The following is an 18,208-nucleotide window of genomic DNA, read 5'->3' on the forward strand; positions in this document are numbered from 1 at the left end:
GCGGCTCTACCCGACTCAGGAGGGGACAGGATCGGTCATGCAGGCTTCCTTATGCGCTTTGTGTTTGGGGACGGGCCTTTAGCCTGAGATGCGCTGAGACGGTTAGAAGGAGAAGTACGGCATTCTTTCTTTCTGTACAGTTGGAAGACCTGTCTGCCATCACTGCATTTGGCTGGTACGGAAGTGGGGGTGGGAAGCTCTCTCTCAGAGTGGAGCAGTTGCTGAATGTAGGTTCAGGGGAGCCTGTTGTCGTGAGGATTTGGGTATGAGTGTCCTGCAAAGAGTTAACAACTGGCCCTATTTCTGTAATACTCATGTTTTTGCAAAATGATTAAACTTCTGATTTGTAGTAGATTCTGTAACTACAAGAGCTTGCCATTTCGATAGTAAACGTTTTATATTATGAAGGATTACTGCCTGCCATATTTGTTTAGTAATCTGTTAATTCACTTAATAATATTTATGGACCATCAACCATGTACTGGAAACCGTGCGAGGCACTGCAGATCAAGTGGGGAACAAAACAGTCACAGCCCTGGGGCCTCGCAGAGAGCTGGAGAGAGAGAAACAGGCACACGTGGTAAGGTGTGGACAGGGGTGTTTCCACGAGGAAGTAGAGGACGCCACGGAGCAGGTGGAGGGGCACCCGGGGCGGGGCGTGGGTGGGTGGAATGAACAGGATGACGATGAAGGGCTGGCAGGTAATGCTGCGTTTAGAGGGAGCAGCTCAGACGCAGGCCTGGAGAGGGCGCAGCCTGAAGACGCTGAGGACGGCTGGGCCCCAGCGTGGAGGGAGGAGAGCAGATGCTTCCGATCGAGCCAGGGTGGTTGGGAAGAGGCTGGTGAGCCATAATGCGGGTTTTTATCTTGGGAAAGATGGCAAGTCTCAAAAGGTTGCCAACAAAGGGTAACGTGGAAGGGCAGGGTCAGAAGAGGGTACATTCGTTAGGTGATGATAAGAGCTGAAAGAAATGCGTTGGCTTCTTTGTCCTCCGAGAAGTAAGAAGCTGCGGTCTCTGCTGAGATGCTGGGGCAGGAAGGTCTTTCAGTGGCTGCTGCGGGGAGCGGGGCAGGAGATGACAAGGACGGGACCAACCTGGATAATTGGCCCTTATTTCTCGGTAGTGTCACAGACTCACCAAACCCCTTCGAGACTTTGGGTAAAGAGCGTTCTGTGCTTTGCAGATTGCATTTTCCCTGTTCTGTCGGGGTGCCCACCCGTAACTGTGTGTTCTGTGCTTTGGGGGCCAGTCACTGCCCCCTAATTTCTGCAGGCTGCTCTTTCGAGATGCTTCTCTGAAATGTCATCCTTTTCCTGTCCCTTCCATCATTTTGGGACCCATGGACATCAGTCAGCTGCACGGCTCCCTGCCTGCTCTTGACGTTCATGGTGGATTTGAACATAGAAGATGTATATATACCTGATGAGTATAAAGAATAATTTGGGGGACAGGTACAATATTTGCAGATGCTTCCTAGATTACAGCTTCATTGCATGCATGTACATGCTACTAAGAGTGCAAATCCCGGTCTTTCAGAAATTTCTCAACTGAATGCTTCATGGAAACAGGCAGAACGTTAGAACTTGGGGAAAAACTAAAGATAATGAGAGATACAAAGGGATCTTATGTTCCAGATGCCTGTATGCAGGCATATTTGCTCCGGATCCCCACTTTTCATCTGTGGCCCTACAGAGCAAACAGGATTAATTACTGGTGTAGGGTGTCTCGTGTGCGCGCGTGCGTGTGTGTGCGCGCACGTGTGCCCTCACTCATGTATGTGCCTGTCTCTGTCTCTCTCTCTCATCCACAGTCTGACCTCTGGGTTCTGGATTGTTCCAGAGGTCATTCCAGCTCATGCTTTAGATTTTCATTCCCTCCATTGTTTCCTTTCTGCATTTCTCTCTGTTCAGAGCCTGTACCATTCCTTCTTTTTTTGTTGTTGTTTTTACATCTTTATTGGAGTATAATTGCTTTACAATGGTGTGTTAGTTTCTGCTTTATAACAAAGTGAATCAGTTATACATGTACATATGTTCCCGTATCTCTTCCCTCTTACGTCTCCCTCCCTCCCACCCTCCCTCTCCCACCCCTCTTGACATCTGCTTTTCAAAGACATTGATTTCAGTTCTTCCCCATGAACCGTAATACTTTTTAAATTGGATGATGTTATTATTTCTAATTTATCTTCCTGAAAAAACAAATGCTATAATTGTTTTGAGGTGTTTTATTTTTATGACAGTGTTCAAATATATAAGTATTTTAGTAATATCTTTAAAAGGAAGGTGCCCTCTATCATTCTGTTGTTAGAGATTTATTCGAGGAGCTACAACAAGCTAGAAAATGTGTCTAGGAGTAAAAGGTGGCCGGAAGGGATTTGCAGGAGTTCTGTTGCAACTGTAGATTGTTTATTAATCAGCTACTGTGTCAAGAATTTTTTGGCTTTGAACACTTTGAATTGTTAGTGGCACACATAAAAGGTGTTAAAAGATATATAATTATGGAATTAGAGCAGGGATCTTGCCCAGAAGGCTCTGGTTTTGATTTGGACGCTGGTGCCAGAACTGTGGCTTTCCGTCCATTCATTCATTGACCAGGCAATCTGGGCAACACCGTGCACAGTAGCTGTGTTCGTCAAATTTCCTGTCTTTGATCTTTCACTGAATAGAAGCTGGGTCTCTTAGGACATTTAAAATTAGTCTGGAAAACACAGAAATCTAAGTCAAACTGAATAAGCCAAAAAAGGTGATCAGTTGGCTCAAGCAGCTGGAAAATTCTGGAACTGGTTCCGGAGCCGCATCCTTAGGAGTCGTCATTTCTTTCGCTTGGCCCAGCTTCGTGCTGCTGTTTCCATTCTCAGTCACGTTGGCAAGGTGAGCCCTCTGCCGCTTGGGCATTGCCAAGGGTCAGAGCACCAGTGTTGGGGTACCCTTCCTGCCTTGGCCCCTGGGCTCATCCCTGGACCAGTCACTGTGGCCTGAAGATGCAGCACTTTCATTGGTCAAACCTGGGTCACGTGTTACGGGTGGAGTTAGCCCCACATAACTAAAATGGTTTTAGTTAGAGGTATGGTACCCATTACCACATGAAAGAGGAATACATCTGAGACAGGAAAAACCAGTGGCCGTCTGATACAGCTAATGTTCTTATCGCACGCACAAAATTAAAAAATCATAACTGAAGGAATATTTTCAGAAGATTTCTTTGGCAAAGGGTCTGTGTGCTCTGAGTTTGCTACAGTTTTTGTGGTTTTTGGCAAGCCTAGTAGTAAAATTCAACACTAGTTCATCTATTTTTATTTGTTGCTATTATTCATTCATGTTTTAAAGTAATCATCCTTACTTTTTGACAGTTGTCGGTGTCTTCCATTTCTTTTTTTTTTTTAAATAAATTTATTTATTTATTTATGGCTGCATTGGGTCTTCGTTGCTGTGCACGGGCTTTTCTCTAGTTGCAGCACGTGGGCTTCTCATTGCAATGGCTTCTCTTGTTGTAGAGCACGGGCTCTAGGCACGTGGGCTTCAGTAGCTGTGGCATGTGGGCTCTGTAGCTGTGGCTCACGGGCTCTAGAGCGCAGGGTCAGTAGTTGTGGCGCACAGGCTTAGTTGCTCCGTGGCACGTGGGATCTTCCCGGACCAGGGCTTGAACCTGTGTCTCCTGCATTGGCAGGCGGATTCTTAACCACTGTGCCACCAGGAAGCCCTTCCATTTCTATAATAGATCTATGGAATAAAGATTTTGTAGTTTTAATGCTGTCTGTTGCGAACAATGATGCTATGGAAATGTAAACGGATGTGAAAGCTTGGAAGACCAGTTTTCAGATATGAGTCCAAGCCCAGTGACCTCTGATAACTTTATGGTTAGTTTTTCCAGAACAAGTTATTCAGTGTCTGTGTTGTCCACGTTAATCCTAGTTTTCAGGTTTCTGTGTTTTACACATTCCTGGCAGGTGGCTTGAACTCAGAGCATCCTTCTGGGGTGTGTGAGTGGGCTGCTGGTAAGGGGGGGGTGCTGGTTTGCTGGTGGTGGAGTTGGGGAGGGGGACCAGAGTCTCACCTGTGCCCCGAGCCTTGAGCACCTTTCTGCTTTGACGGCCATGTGCTGTGGGAACATTGGTATTTCAGTGTGTGCCACGACAGGGAAAAGGAAGAAAAGCAAGGTACAAACTACAATTTTAGATAGCATTTGGTCTCATAAATGAGAGGATGAAGGGGTTTCAAAGTCGTGGTTAAGGTAGCTCTTTGCATTTTCTGCATACATCGGTCATATATTTAGTTAGGGATTGTTATATTTCTACTCTCTCTGGTGCTAATCACTCTATTTAAATTTTCCATTCTTGGATGGGTTTGGGGAGTTCGTGTTTTGCCAGGAAATCGTAGTTTCTTCTATGTTTCTAAGTTTGTTGCTGTAGAGTTGCTTGTGGTATAATTCTTTTACACTTATATTTATTTCAGTACCTTCTATACGTGTGGTCATTTCTCCTTTCTCCTTTCCAAACTTATGTAATGTTATTCTCCCTTTCTTTCTTTCTCTCCCTTTTTCAGGTTTGGGAAGGAGTGTGTCTATTTTCTTATTCTCCAAAAAAAGAAATCCACCTTTTGGATTTGTCTATTCCTTTATCCCCTACCCCCTGCCATTCCATCAATTCCAGCTTGTGTCTTTCTTCATTCCTTCTTTCGTGGTTTCTTTCGGTACATTTTGTTGTTCTTTTGCTAATTCCTTGGGGTGGTGAGCACTTAGCTCCTGATTATATTTCTAGAAACGTCACAGTTCAGTGTTTGGAACTGGGTACTTGGCAGACCATGGTTCTTTCTTCGGTAACAAGGATACAGATCCGTATTAGATAATGAAAATGCGTATCAGGTTAATGCCTCTTGAGAATTCACATAGCTCTGTACCAACCATGAGAAGCTTTTCTTACTCTTTCAAATTGTGTTGAGTGTTCTGTAAGCAGGAGACTTAATAGAATGTATAGGTTATGCAGAAGCCTACTACAGTGAATCAAATACCATTTCAACAGAGAGCTATTAGGCAAGAAGTTGTTTTCCTTCGTATCTCGGTCGTCATTTTGTTTCAGTTTCCGGGAAAGGATTTGATGATAACCTAAATCATAGAGGAAATCACTATGATTCAGAATCATCTCTGGTTCTTTTCAATACAATACTTCTAAGTGAAATAGATAAGATGCCGTCAGCTCTGGTCTCTCTCTGAGAGCTCTGGGCATATCCTGGCCTGCCGAGTGCACGGAAGCATCTGACTGCACATTCCCTCTCTGTTTGCCACACCCTAAAACATCATTATTTCCTCAGTTATGACAGCCATGAGTTCGGGAAATAGTAATACCTGGAAAATATTTTTGTCTAATTAAAGATAGAACAAATTGACAAATTATTTGTAATTAAAGAGGAGAGTTGGTGAAGTCAAGTTTCTGCCAGACACAAAGGTAAATTGTGTCTTAAATCTCTAAGCTTCCCTGCACATTTGTCAACTTGCTAGTGGCGTAATGAACTAGAAAGTTGTACTTGTTCAGACGCCAGATTCTTGAAGACGCCTTCTCACTGTCAGGGCATCTCTGTGAGTTCTTATTTGCTTGCAAGAGAGCATTCTGGAAACTCATTGTTAATGCCTTGTATTGACCTTGGTGCTGCTGGACATTTTGAGTTTAACTGGTTTGAAAGAAAGTTTAAGAATACTCAAACAATTGCATGACCATTGTGTTACTCTTACAACTAATTGAAATGTTGCTTGATTACCTGATTTAAGCCAGGTTACATCAATAGATAACGTTGATACTGAGATGAAGGGCATAGCTCCTGGCTTAGAGGAGCTTACAGTTAGCTGGTGGTGGAGACAGATCAGTACGGCAGCAGTAAGAGTATAAGGGAAAGTGCTGTGATTGGTGTAGGTGCAGATGCCATGGAAACATAGAGGAAGCGGTCCTTGCTCAGGTGTGGGCTGAGCGTGGGAGGGGACTGCTCGATTGTGTGGTGTAAATTTTAAGCAGCCAGGTACAGTGGGTAGGCAGAGTGTTCCGGAGAGAAGGAGAGTGTGAACAGGGAACCATGAAACTTCACGACAGTTTACGGGGAATTGGAGAGAAGGGCAGATGAGAAACCACGTGGGGAATGTATTGACCTGGAGCTACAGTGATTGTTAATGGCTATTTTCTGTTTTTTAATTCAGGTAAAGGAACTGGCCAGATGTCTTAAGGGATGCTTTTGAAAAGGACAGAGGTGTTCAAAATTCTTACAGCAACTGAGAAGCAAGTTGGTTTTGGAGGAACTGTACTCTGAGGATGTTTGCTTCTATACACGTGTAGAAGAAGCCTTTGTAAATAACAGTGTCACTGGATTTACCTCAGTCTTTCCGGCGAGGCTTGGAGCTTTCTGCGTCATCGGTAGACATGAGTGACCCCAGGCAGTCACAGGAAGAGCAGCAAAAGGTCGGCAGAGCCTCGTCGAAGTTCAAGGGTCCTCCCAGAATCATGCAGTCCGATGATTATTTTGCTCGAAAATTTAAAGCCATCAATGGCAACATGGGACCCACCCCTTCCTTAAATGCTTCCGGTTCCAATGAGAACGGTGGTCCGGCTAACGGTACCCCGGCCGTGCCCAAGATGGGTGTCAGAGCAAGGGTGTCTGAGTGGCCTCCTAAAAAGGACTGCTCCAAGGAGCTGACCTGCAAGGCCCTGTGGGAAAGCCGGTCGCAGCCCAGCTACGAAAGTGTCACGTCCATCATGCACAACGGGCAGAACAACCAGAGCGACCGCCAGCAAGAGGAGCCGCTCGACCTCGACTTCGTGGAGGCGAAGTCTACCGTCGGAGACATCTTCGTTCACTCTCCGCAAAGAGGACTGCACCCCATAAGACAGAGGAGCAACAGTGATGTTACCATCAGTGACATCGACGCGGAAGACGTCCTAGACCAAAACGCAGTGAACCCCAATACCGGGGCCGCCCTGCACCGGGAGTACGGGAGCACGTCTTCCATCGACCGGCAGGGCCTGTCGGGGGAGAACTTCTTTGCTATGCTCCGAGGCTACCGGCTAGAGAACTACGACCACAGGGTGATGGCCCCGTTCGGGTTCCCCGAGTTCTTCCCCTGCGACCCTGCAATCTCCCCCAGCCTTCACGCCGCAGCACAGATTTCTAGAGGCGAATTCGTGCACATCTCAGGATTAGACTATATGGACAGTGCCCTCCTCCTGGGGAGAGACAGGGACAAGCCTTTCCAACGGAGGTTGAAGTCGGAGTCCATGGAGACGTCCCTCTTCCGCAAGCTGCGGACCGTGAAAAGTGAGCACGAGACGTTCAAGTTCGCCTCTGAGCTGGAGGACGGGCGTCTGGAGAGGGGCGTCCGCCCTTGGAACTGCCAGCGCTGCTTTGCACATTATGACGTCCAGAGCATCTTGTTTAATATCAACGAAGCCATGGCCACGAGGGCGAACGTGGGGAAGAGGAAAAACATCACCACCGGGGCCTCGGCGGCATCCCAGACCCAGATGCCCATGGGCCCGACGGGCAGCTGTGACTCCCCGCTGGGGAGCAAAGAGGACCTCAACTCCAAAGAGAACCTGGACACGGACGACGGGGATGGGAAGAGCAACGACCTGGTCCTCAGCTGTCCCTACTTTCGGAACGAGACAGGCGGGGAGGGCGACCGGAGGATCGCGCTGTCCAGGGCCAACTCGTCCTCCTTCAGTTCCGGGGAAGGCTGCTCCTTCGAGGCCTCCCTCAGCTCTCACTGCACCAACGCGGGCGTCTCGGTCCTGGAGGTGCCCAGGGAGAACCAGCCAATCCACAGGGAGAAGGTCAGGCGCTACGTCATCGAGCACATCGACCTGGGGGCCTATTACTACCGCAGGTTCTTCTACGGCAAAGGTAAGGGGCCCTGTGTGTCCCGGGGCCGCTTCCCTGGGGCCCCTTGTGGTACGCGGCTTTGGGTCGGAGCACGTCCGAGGCCGTTGTCCGCTGGGTTGGAGCTTGTTCTGTGTCACAGAGCCTCCATTGCTGCCGGACTGATCCCTTCTTTATTTATTTTTTGTTTTTTTAATTTTTTGGGCCATGCCATGCAGCACGCAGGATCTTAGTTCCCCAACCAGGGAAGGAACCCATGCCCCCTGCGGTGGAAGCGTGGAGTCCTGACCTCTGGACCACCAGGGAGGTCCCAGATCCCTTCTTTAGAAATCCCCAGTTCCCTGCCTTTGCTGATCCCCAGTCCCTGATGTGGAAACATCTGCTCTTTTCTCCTCTCTGCCAACGTGTGAGTGTCACAGACGTCGGACTCCACTTAGGTTTACCCCTTTTAGGAAGTCTTCGCTGATGAACTCCATTGCTCTTTCATTGCTCTGAATAATCTCTTACACTGGGTACAGTTCTGGTTCTAGTTCTGGTTCTTTTCCCTCTCGTTTTTTCTGTACTTTTCTCCTACACCTTTGCTTCATCTTCTTAATTTTATGTCTTCACAGCTCCTTCTGCCTTGTTGTACATAGTGGAAGTGTTAAGTGAATCTTTGTGGAAAGAATGTATGAATGTATAAATTAGTAGGATAGACAAATTTAGTCCTCTTGCAGTTTTACACATAGGCTTAAAGGTTCAGATACAGATATTTCCTTGGTATTGTTATTTCAGAAATTCTTCAAGTACGCGTAGAATAAATGATGTTTATTTTATTTGTATGCTTAGCCTTGAAGGATGCATCCCTCAGAAGTCATGTAGTTGAATCCTCAGCCTTTCAATGTGTCGTTAGTCATGCCAGGGACATGAGACGCCACTCTGTCTTACAGGCCCACAGAGAAACGTGTACCACGCGCACGTCAGTAACACGCCAAATAGAACACCCAGGGACTCTCGACCTGTCTTCTTAGTGGGTGTGACTTGCTTCCATGGCCCCTTCCTTCTAGGACAGCATACTCTTTGGGGCTTAGTTTTCTGTTTGCGGTTTCACCTGCCACCCCCCTCCATTCCCAGGTGTCACCTCTTAGAGCACGAAGGAGGCAGAGGTGGCCCAGTCAGTCTCCGGGGGCCTCTCCTCCTTCTTTGCCTTCTGCTGTGGATAAATTCCAGCTGACTGTACTTAGAATTCATTTTAATATTGGTTTCTGTCTTCAGAATGCTTGCCTGCAACCTTTGACTCCAGCTGTTTCTTTTTGGGGTTGGTCGGGCTGTAGCTCTAACCTCAGAAGGTCACTCCATCCACTTCAGTCCCTGGAGCCTTCTTAGTGTTTTTTCCCCGGACTACAAGCTGGACCAAGTGCAATTATTAAATTAATCATCCCTCCCCCTTTTGCATCATTCCAGATTTAACCAGTCATCCATAATCATAATATTATGAAATCATATTAATCAATGGAATGACTAGAACGTTGATAAGCGACGTAGCTAAATAAGCAGGCGTTTGAATTGCGACTGGTCACGTAGCTTGAGTTGTCTTTCTGGTCTTCTACGGACGACATGATGGGACTGAAATAACTTCGTCAACATCTTGAGTCCCTGGCTGTGTCCCCAACGCGTCTCAGCCCTGGCTGCTGGTGGGAGTCAGCATCACCCATTGTGATGTTACTGCCTTCCAGCCAGTGAACGCACAGAATCTCGGATCTTCTTTTTAATCTGTGCCGGAAATAACCCAGGACTGTTCATCCAGGGGCAGAGGATTATAAAACTCTGCTCACGGATGCTCTCGAGGTGGAACTTAGTTATTTTGGGAAAGGGAGACCATGGAGAAATAGGCTTCCTGCTTAAGATACTTTTTCATCGACTGAAGCCATGGCTGTCAATGCTAGCAATAAAATAGCCTGTTGGGATCGTCATGCCCCGAAATCCTTAGGCGCGATGAGTCATCCTGGCTGAGTTTTGTAAGTGGTTTGCGAGTCACCCTGTAAAATACCAGAATGTAAAAATTGTATGTGTGTATGTATCTGTATACATGTGTATTTATGCAAATGCTTCGTGCCAGCATCTCATTTGTTGTACTCCTTTGCATAGCTTAGTGTATTAAGTCTACACAGTGTATATGGAATAAAGGACTGATGTTTTCTGGGCCCAGGCAGGGCTGCCGCGCTCTGATCCATTTAATGTCCTTAAGGTCTGTTCCACGAGATAGTTTTAGGTTGCTAGATTCTCTTAATTCTCTTGACTGGTTTTCGTAGTTTTTCTCCTGAACTCTGTCACTTCCTGATAATTGTAAAGAGTTGTCTGTGAGTGGTTTATTTCCTCCGCTTTTCCTGATTTGCTACTGAGGATTTCCCAGGGCTTTAGAAATGACACCATCAAACTTGGTAGATTTTGAATGTGCAATAAAACATAAATAAGAAAAACCTGAGAGTAGGTGCCCTGTGGTGAGTTGTAAGTGGGTGTAGACGTGTGGTTTGACAGTTCCGGGGTGCTGGGCGCACTCTGGGTCTGTGACTGAGGCAGACAGCCAAATTCTAGACTCCTGCGCTAACTGCACGATGAAGGTGCGGGACAGCCGTCCCCGGGGTCCTTTGTCTTCTGTGCTGCAGTTCTGTGCTGGGCACGGTGACTGTTGTGTGGCTGATGGGACTCGGGGCCAGGACAGAGCAGGAGGAGATAGAATCAGACCCAGCCCAGCCCTGCCACTCTGCGCTCTCTCCCTGCAGCCCCGGACTATGCCTGCTTCCTCCTATATTTAGCGATTCTGCTCTTCCCCCGTGGGCCTCTGTGGCTTCAGACTGCAGTTGGCTACCATGGAAGCTGCTGCTGCTTTTGCTGGTCTCTCTGTAGAGCCATTAAGGACTAAAGGCAGAGGCAGCAGCCCGGATTCCCAGCGGCCAGGTGGCCGAGGCCTCCTCCGTGTGGGACTGGAGCCCAGCTTCTTCCCAAGGATCACAAAAGCATGTGTCTGCCAGATAAAGTGTGATGATTAAATTAATGATTTCCCCCCCATTTTTCACGCCAGCTTCAACCGCTGGAGTTCATATCTGCCAGCACATCACGAGTTGCAGGGACAGCATTGTGTTTAAAAACAGAGGCCCTGGGCAGACTGTCACAGAGCATTTTTGCAGATTTTTTTCTTTCCCTTTTTCTCTTTTCCCTTCACTCAGTTCTTCTCTTTGGAAGCAGGCATTCAAGGAATCTTTTGATACTTTCCAGAATGCCTTTTCTTTTCCTCCATTCGTCATTGTTCTGTGTGAAACTTCATTTTCAAAAGAATGCCATGGCTCCCAATCGCTGGGAAAGGTTTAAAAGACCCAGCTCTCTGAATCTCTTTCTCTCTTTCTTCCCTTCTTTCAAGTGACAGTGCCCTACATCGATTGTCATAGGTAAACTTTTCAGCTTTAATAAGGTGGTTGACTCTTTTTTTTTTAATTTCATTTTATTTATTTTTTTATACAGCAGGTTCTTATTAGTCATCAGTTTTATACACATCAGTGTATGTATACATGTCAACCCCAATCGCCCAGTTCATCACACTGGTTGACTCTTCATTGGGTAGTTAACGTGAAAGGCTGTCCTTATGTTGAGGTGTATTCCTGTGACACATAGTCTTTGAACTTGCAAAGGGATTTATGGAGGGGAGTGGCCTGCCACGGTGCCCTGTGGGCAGCATTGCTTGTCTGGGCAAATCCCTCTGTAGCCTTCAGTGAAACGGCTTTTTAAAAGAGCCGGATTGTAGCAAGCTTAGTGAATGCTCTCAAATGTCCCTTCCTTTCGCTGGCGATGACCCTGGTGCTGTGTGCCAGGCCGCTCTGTCCCTCATGGAACTCTAGTGAAACTGCGGCTCCCTCCTGGGAGCTAGGGCCCCCTAGATGGGGATTCCACCTGTGGTCTTGGTTTGAATTGCCTTTAGCTTCCCTTGCAGCACAGCAGACCTCCTGGGGCTTACAGCCACTTAGAGCCGCTGGCCAGCAACTGACTGTCCCGAGTGTGACTGGGGCCGGAGTCACGCGGACAGCGGAGGGATGCCGTGGGTTTCGGTGTGTCTTGCACTTTTTAGGCAATAGTGTACCTGAGAGTTGCTCAGGAGTTCTAAAGCTGCCCGATGCCTTGCTTCAGGTCACGCACACAAGAATGGCTCCTGAGGACGAAGTAAGTCACTTTGGGGTAAACGGAGGTCAAACCAGAGAGAAGGATAAAGCTGCGCCTCTTTGATAACTCAGGGGGGAAGTGAAAAGTGGCTGAACTGTGTCTGAGCCTTTGGGAGCATGATGTATGTTCCTATGGACGTGGAGAGCGGAGGGAATACTAAGATCGACAATATTTATCTTTTTTTTTTTTTGGTTTAGGATTTTTAAATGGCGTATAAATACTATATAATCATTATGGGAAAATAAGGAAAGGTAGGGAAGCAAAAGAAAGAGAAAGAAAACCCCTCGAATCCATAAGAAAGAGACAATTCCCATGAATAGTTTCATCGTTATCCTGCTAGACTCTTCCTGATGCAGGTAAATGGATGTATGTGGAGCTTGCTTTGGGCGCTCATGCTTCCTTCATTGGTACTTCTGTCATTGTGTACACAGCTGCGTCAGCGCTCTAAGAGCCATTAGCAATATCATCGTCCGCCGCGGGCACATGGGGAGATGCCAGGTATTTGCCAGCCGTGATCTGGGCAGAAGAGTTAATGACTGTATTTGCTTTACTCCAAAGAAAAATCTTTCAGCTTGACAGAAACATAGTGATAAAGACACCTATATTTCTTCCACCTGCAACACTACTCATGTCAAATATATTAATGAACGTTCATTTTAACAACAGATCTTTACTTGAAAAGCAAATTGCTATAAAGTTGAAATTTCCTAAACCTTGAAAAATTATAGAAATTTCAGTCATGGCCTTCCCCTTCTCCACTTGAATGTGGGCTGTGCTTAGTGACTCACCTCCGAAGGATGGAGTGTGGGAAGAGGGGAGAAGCCTGGCAAACATTGCCCCAGCCAGGTGAACCAGGTCAGCATCAACGGGGCAAATCATGTGGATGGTTTGTACCCTTGATGTGATGGGAATGGGGAAGACCCATTTCTGTGGTCTTCCTCTCCAAAAAACATAACCTCAGTCTGTTTAGGGAAAACCATTCTACAAAATCCCTGCCCCTTACTCCTCAAAGCTGCCACGGCCATCAAAAGAGGGGAAGTCTGAGAAACTGTCACAGTCTAGAGGACCCTAAAGAGACACTATGACAATGTCATGTGGTGTCCTGGAGGGGATCCTCAAACAGAAGAAGGACACTAGGTAAAAACTAAAAAAATCTGAGTAAACTGTGGACTTCAGCTAATCATAATATACCAATATTGGTGCATTAATTGAACAAATATACCAAAGTATGTAAGCTGGTAACAGCTAGGAAACTGGGTGAGCGGTGTAAAAGAACTCTCTGATATCCTTGCAGCTATAAATCAAAAACAATTTAAAAATCATTTACTTATTTTTTTTAAATGTAAATTGTAAATTTTCATGATATATTTAAAATGAGAATCTTAAAAATAATAAGAAAGAAAAAAATGGATACAGTTCTTAAAACTAGCAAACCTCCAGGGCCCTTCCTGTACACACTTGCCATGAGTAGCGTTCTCAAACTTACTTTGAGGGGCAGGGGAATTGTTAAACTTTAGAATTTACTTTTTTTTTTTTATAAGCTAGCTTTAGTTGTTATGTTTTTAATTTATTTATTTTGGTTGCATTGGGTCCTTGTTGCTGTGCACGGGCTTTCTCTAGTTGCAGCGAGCAGGGGCTACTCTTCGTTGCGGTGCGCGGGCTTCTCATTGCAATGGCTTCTCTTGTTGGGGAGCACGGGCTCTAGGCGCGCGGGCTTCAGTAGTTGTGGTATACGGGCTCAGTAGTTGTGGCTCGTGGGCTCTAGAGCGCAGGCTCAGTAGTTGTGGCGCGTGGGCTTAGTTGCTCCGCGGCATGTGGGATCTTCCCAGACCAGGGCTCGAACCCATGTCCCCTGCCTTGGCAGGCAGATTCTTAACCATTGTGCCGCCGGGGAAGCCCTAGAATTTACTGTTTTTGCTATCTGTATTGAAATGCACAAAGACATTCTCTTTGAATTTCCCCTGAAATCTGCAGGTTAAGGTGAAGTGGCTGTGAGGGGCTGCTTGGGATGTCCTTGGCACTCTGGGGTTCCCAAATCTTCACTGAACTCTGTGAAGGAGGCCTTTGTGCCCAGCTCATTTTTTTTTTTTGGAATTTTCTATGACAAGTACAACAAAAGAAGTATGTATCTAGTAGAAATCCTTTGTAAGGAGCTGAATTGGTTTTATGGGGCAGACTCTGCAGTGTGTATGAAAGAGAGTCTTAGTTTGCCCTCTTCTGTCCCCACTGCCTGGTGCTTAGGGGCCCTAGTGTTTATAGTTCCGTCATGTGTCCATGAATAGGACAGAGAACTTCTTTGATTTCCCCTTCCCATCGTAGCTTTACAAGACTTCTTAGGTGTGGGCAGATTGGAATTCTTTTTGAAAAGGTTGGAATTTTTCAGAAAAGAGTGTTTAGCTGCTTCTGAGCAGACTGGGTGTCCAACAGAAGCCATATCCGTACCACAGCGTAGGGCGTAAGACTGGCCTTTCCAAGGTCCATTTCTGCCCCTGTTACCGAGTCCAAGGTCAGACGGCTGACCACGTGACCAGCCAATAAATCAAGAAACAACTTGTTGGGGCAGGGAATGGCCACTTTATTTGGAAAGCCAGCAGACTGAGAAGAAGGTGGACTAGTGTCCCAAAGAACCATCTTAACTTGAGTTAGAACGAGGCGTCTTTTATACCCGAAGGGGGAAGGGTTGTGGCTGGTTGCTGCAGACTTCTTGGTCTCGGAATCCTTTGTTCTTGCAGCTCTCCACATAGGTCAGGTCACCATGTTCCCCGTAAATCTCCAGCAAGACAATTGTTACTCTCTGTTCTGTAACTTTTTATCTCCCTATGAATAGAAAAGTGTTAGACCCTTAAAGGTCAGAGCCTTGAGAACGGCTCTCCTGTATATTTCAGGCTGCAGGCAACATTCTTAACTTGTAGCCAAAGCAATAAAATACAAAGGCTAAAGTCAAAGAAACAGATCTAATATGGAGGCAGATTTGTTCTTCCTTATTACACCAGTAGCAAAATGCAAGCAAGTTTTCCCTTATAACTGCCACATCAGTCAAACTATACAGAAATATTAGAGTATTAATACAAAGGTGAAAGTAAAAGAAGCATCCAGTATGGAGTCAGATTTGTTGTTCCCTTATTACACCCCAAGATGCCAGCCCTTAATTAAGCCTTGAAGGCCCTTCCTGTGTCTGGCCCAGCCCTGGCTGCTGGATATGCAGCACCTCCAGGCATTCTCTCCAGGGCCTCTTTTCTGTAAAAATCTTTAAGTTCACTCATTTTTTTAACTACTGTTACCCAGCTCTATGTAAATTTATCCTTTTCTCCAGTGGTAATCTTTGTCCTTAATATTTTAACGGAAACGTATTATTCGTACATACATCTGCTAAATTAACAAATAAAAGCAAAGAATTCTTCTAGAATATGTATAATAACTCTTGCCCCTTTTGATACCAACCAACTCTTTAGTGGCTGGGGAATTGTCTTTTTGCCAATGGGCAGCGGTGTCTGTCCATTCTCATTGTAGTTGGAGGCCTGTTACTGGCAGGCAGGGCAGCGTATCTTGATGTAATGAGCATAGACTGTTCTGAAATCAGACTCTTGGGTTTACATCCCAGCTCAGTTTTGGACAACTTCTTGAACTTCTTTGTGCCTCAGTTCATCATCTAAAAATGGGATCATAATAAAAATATAAAAATATCTCCTGTAAAGGGCTTAGAACAGTGCCTGTTACATAGTATATATCCTGGTCCTCCCAGGAGTTCTTCAATAAATGTATGAGACATCTCTCGAAAAAGAAACTAGTGTCCCCACCGCCGGTGCAGCATTTAAAGGGCAGGATTTTATTTTAATGGTTAAAAAGATGAAGAGAGAAAATAGTAGAGAGAACCATATGGCAGGGTGGGCCCCGGGGGAAAGGTGTCTGGTGAAGTCTGCCACTCCGTTCCAAACACATTCACTTAAGTTTCACTAATGTGGCAGTTGTGGGCAGGAGGGTACTTTTACGTATCAAATGAACCCCATTGCTGAGCGATGCATGGCTGCATTTGCTTTGAATTTCATGCCTGGTGGCTTCTTTCTTTTTTTCCCCCTCTGGTTTTATACAGTCACTGCAGAAAATTAATAGCGAATTGGACACTATTAAATTCACATGGGGGAACTGAGTACCACCTAACAATTGTACTGTTCTGGGATGCAAATTCTTCCTTTAGCGGACACAATCAACTCAGTTCTTAACCATAGCGCCTGGCCAGTACCTCCACAAACAGAACTCCTATGGAGGTCCAGGGGGGCTCTTAGCACGGAGGAATCACCCAGCTGCACAGGGGGGTTCAGCCTGTGGGTTATAGTCATATGGGTTCCATGTGGCTGAGGGGGCAGAGGGTAGTGGGGGCTGGGAAACATGAATGCTGTGCTGGGAGGTCACAGTTCCCATCCCCTGCAGCATTTTAGTACTGTATGCTAGTTCATCCTATTCATCCTTTGTCCTCAGATGTGTTCTCAGTCAGTTACTGAGGAGGAACTGATGCTCTCATATTTCTCTAGGAAGAGTTATTAATACTCTAATATTTCTGTATAGTTTGACTCATACGGCAGGTAACTGGGAAAACTTGCTTGCATTTTGCTACTGGTGTAATAAGGAAGAACAAATCTGCCTCCATATTAGATCTGTTTCTTTGACTTTAGCCTTTGTATTTTATTGCTTTGGCTACAAGTTAAGAATGTTGCCTGCAGCCTGAAATATACAGGAGAGGCCATTCTCAAGGCTCTGACCTTTAAAGGTATAGCACTTTCGCATTCATATAGAGATAAAAAGTTGCAGAACAGAGAATAACATTTGTCTTGTTGGAGGTTTATGGGAACATGGTGACCTGACCTATGTGGAGAGCTGCAAGAACAAAGGATTCTGACCCCAAGAAGTTTGCAACAACTAACCACACTCCTCCCTCACCTTGCCCTTAAAAGTGCTTTGCTCTGAAGCCCTTCAAGGAGTTCCAGGGCTTTTGGGGCACAAGCCACCCGTCTTCTCGCATGGTCCTGCAATAAACCTTTCTCTGCTCCAAACTCCGACGTTTGGGTCTGTTTGGCCTCACTGTGCATTGAGCACACGAACTTGGCATTTGGTAACACTGGTCCAGTGTAGCTGGAAGTCAAGGTCTCTGGAAGGTAAGGTCTCAGAGCACCTAGAACTTACTAAAACCCACCTACCTTGCATTTGTTCAGATCCAAAATTTATTTCACTCTTTGTCTCACTTAGGAAATAAAAGGAAAGCTGGACAACTACTCGGCTCAATAATGATCTGGACCTCTCAGCTTTTACGCAGTGAACCCTTTCTTTGCTCTCGTAGTGTTTTCTTTCTCCTTCCCATTCTTGTAGCAAAATGACGCTAAAAATTACGCATTATCAAAGGAAGTCTTTGATAGCTGCCTTACTTCTCCAGACTTGCAGGTTTTTTTTAAATAAATTTATTCATTCATTTATTTATTTTTGTTTTTGGCTGTGTTGGGTCTTCGTTGCTGTGCGCGGGCTTTCTCTAGTTGCGGTGAGCAGGGGCCACTCCTCGTGCGCGGGCTTCTCATTGTGGTGGCTTCTCTTGTTGTGGAGCACGGGCTCTAGGTGCACGGACTTCAGTGGTTGTGGCACGTGGGCTCAGTAGTTGTAGCTTGTGGGCTCTAGAGCACAGGCTCAGTAGTTGTGGTGCACGGGCTTAGTTGATCCGCAGCATGTCGGATCTTCCTGGACCAGGGCTCAAACCCGTGTCCCCTGCATTGGCAGGCAGATTCTTAACCACGGCACCAACAGGGAAGTCCCCAGACTTGCGCTTTTTATTCAAGGTTTTCTTAAAATTGCATCTTCCAAGATACTGTCCTTATGTTCAGGACAGATTTGTTGTCTCATCTTTAAGTTGTGTTCATTTTACTGTGCATGAGTTGATTCTTATAATTTAAGTCTTCACGGTAACCTCATCACCCTTGAGTTGCTTTACATGAGAGAGCTCTAAAGCCAGACTGCCAAGGTTTGCATCCTGACTCTGTCACAGGGGCTTGTGACCTTGAGCACATCATTCACTTCTCAGCGTCAGTATTACCATCTGTAAAATAGGGATACCTGCTCATAGGTAGGGAGATGAATGAGTTAATTTACATAAGGTATGTTTAATATTGTTATTTTCACTGT

The 18,208-nt window shown here is 46.0% G+C and overlaps 1 protein-coding gene across 1 annotated transcript in view; it reads left to right on the forward strand.

The window, feature by feature from the left end:
- Nucleotides 1–18,208, forward strand: part of SIPA1L2 (signal induced proliferation associated 1 like 2) — a 220,439-nt gene that overhangs the window by 103,744 nt on the left and 98,487 nt on the right. The window contains exon 2 of the mRNA XM_082854980.1: nucleotides 6,183–7,879. Within this exon, the coding sequence (XP_082711106.1) occupies nucleotides 6,403–7,879 (1,477 nt within the window). The 5' untranslated portion in view covers nucleotides 6,183–6,402. The remainder of the gene's footprint in view (nucleotides 1–6,182; nucleotides 7,880–18,208) is intronic.

Source organism: Leucopleurus acutus (genome assembly GCF_964270905.1).
Source record: "Leucopleurus acutus genome assembly, chromosome: 14".
NCBI lineage: Eukaryota > Metazoa > Chordata > Mammalia > Artiodactyla > Delphinidae > Leucopleurus > Leucopleurus acutus.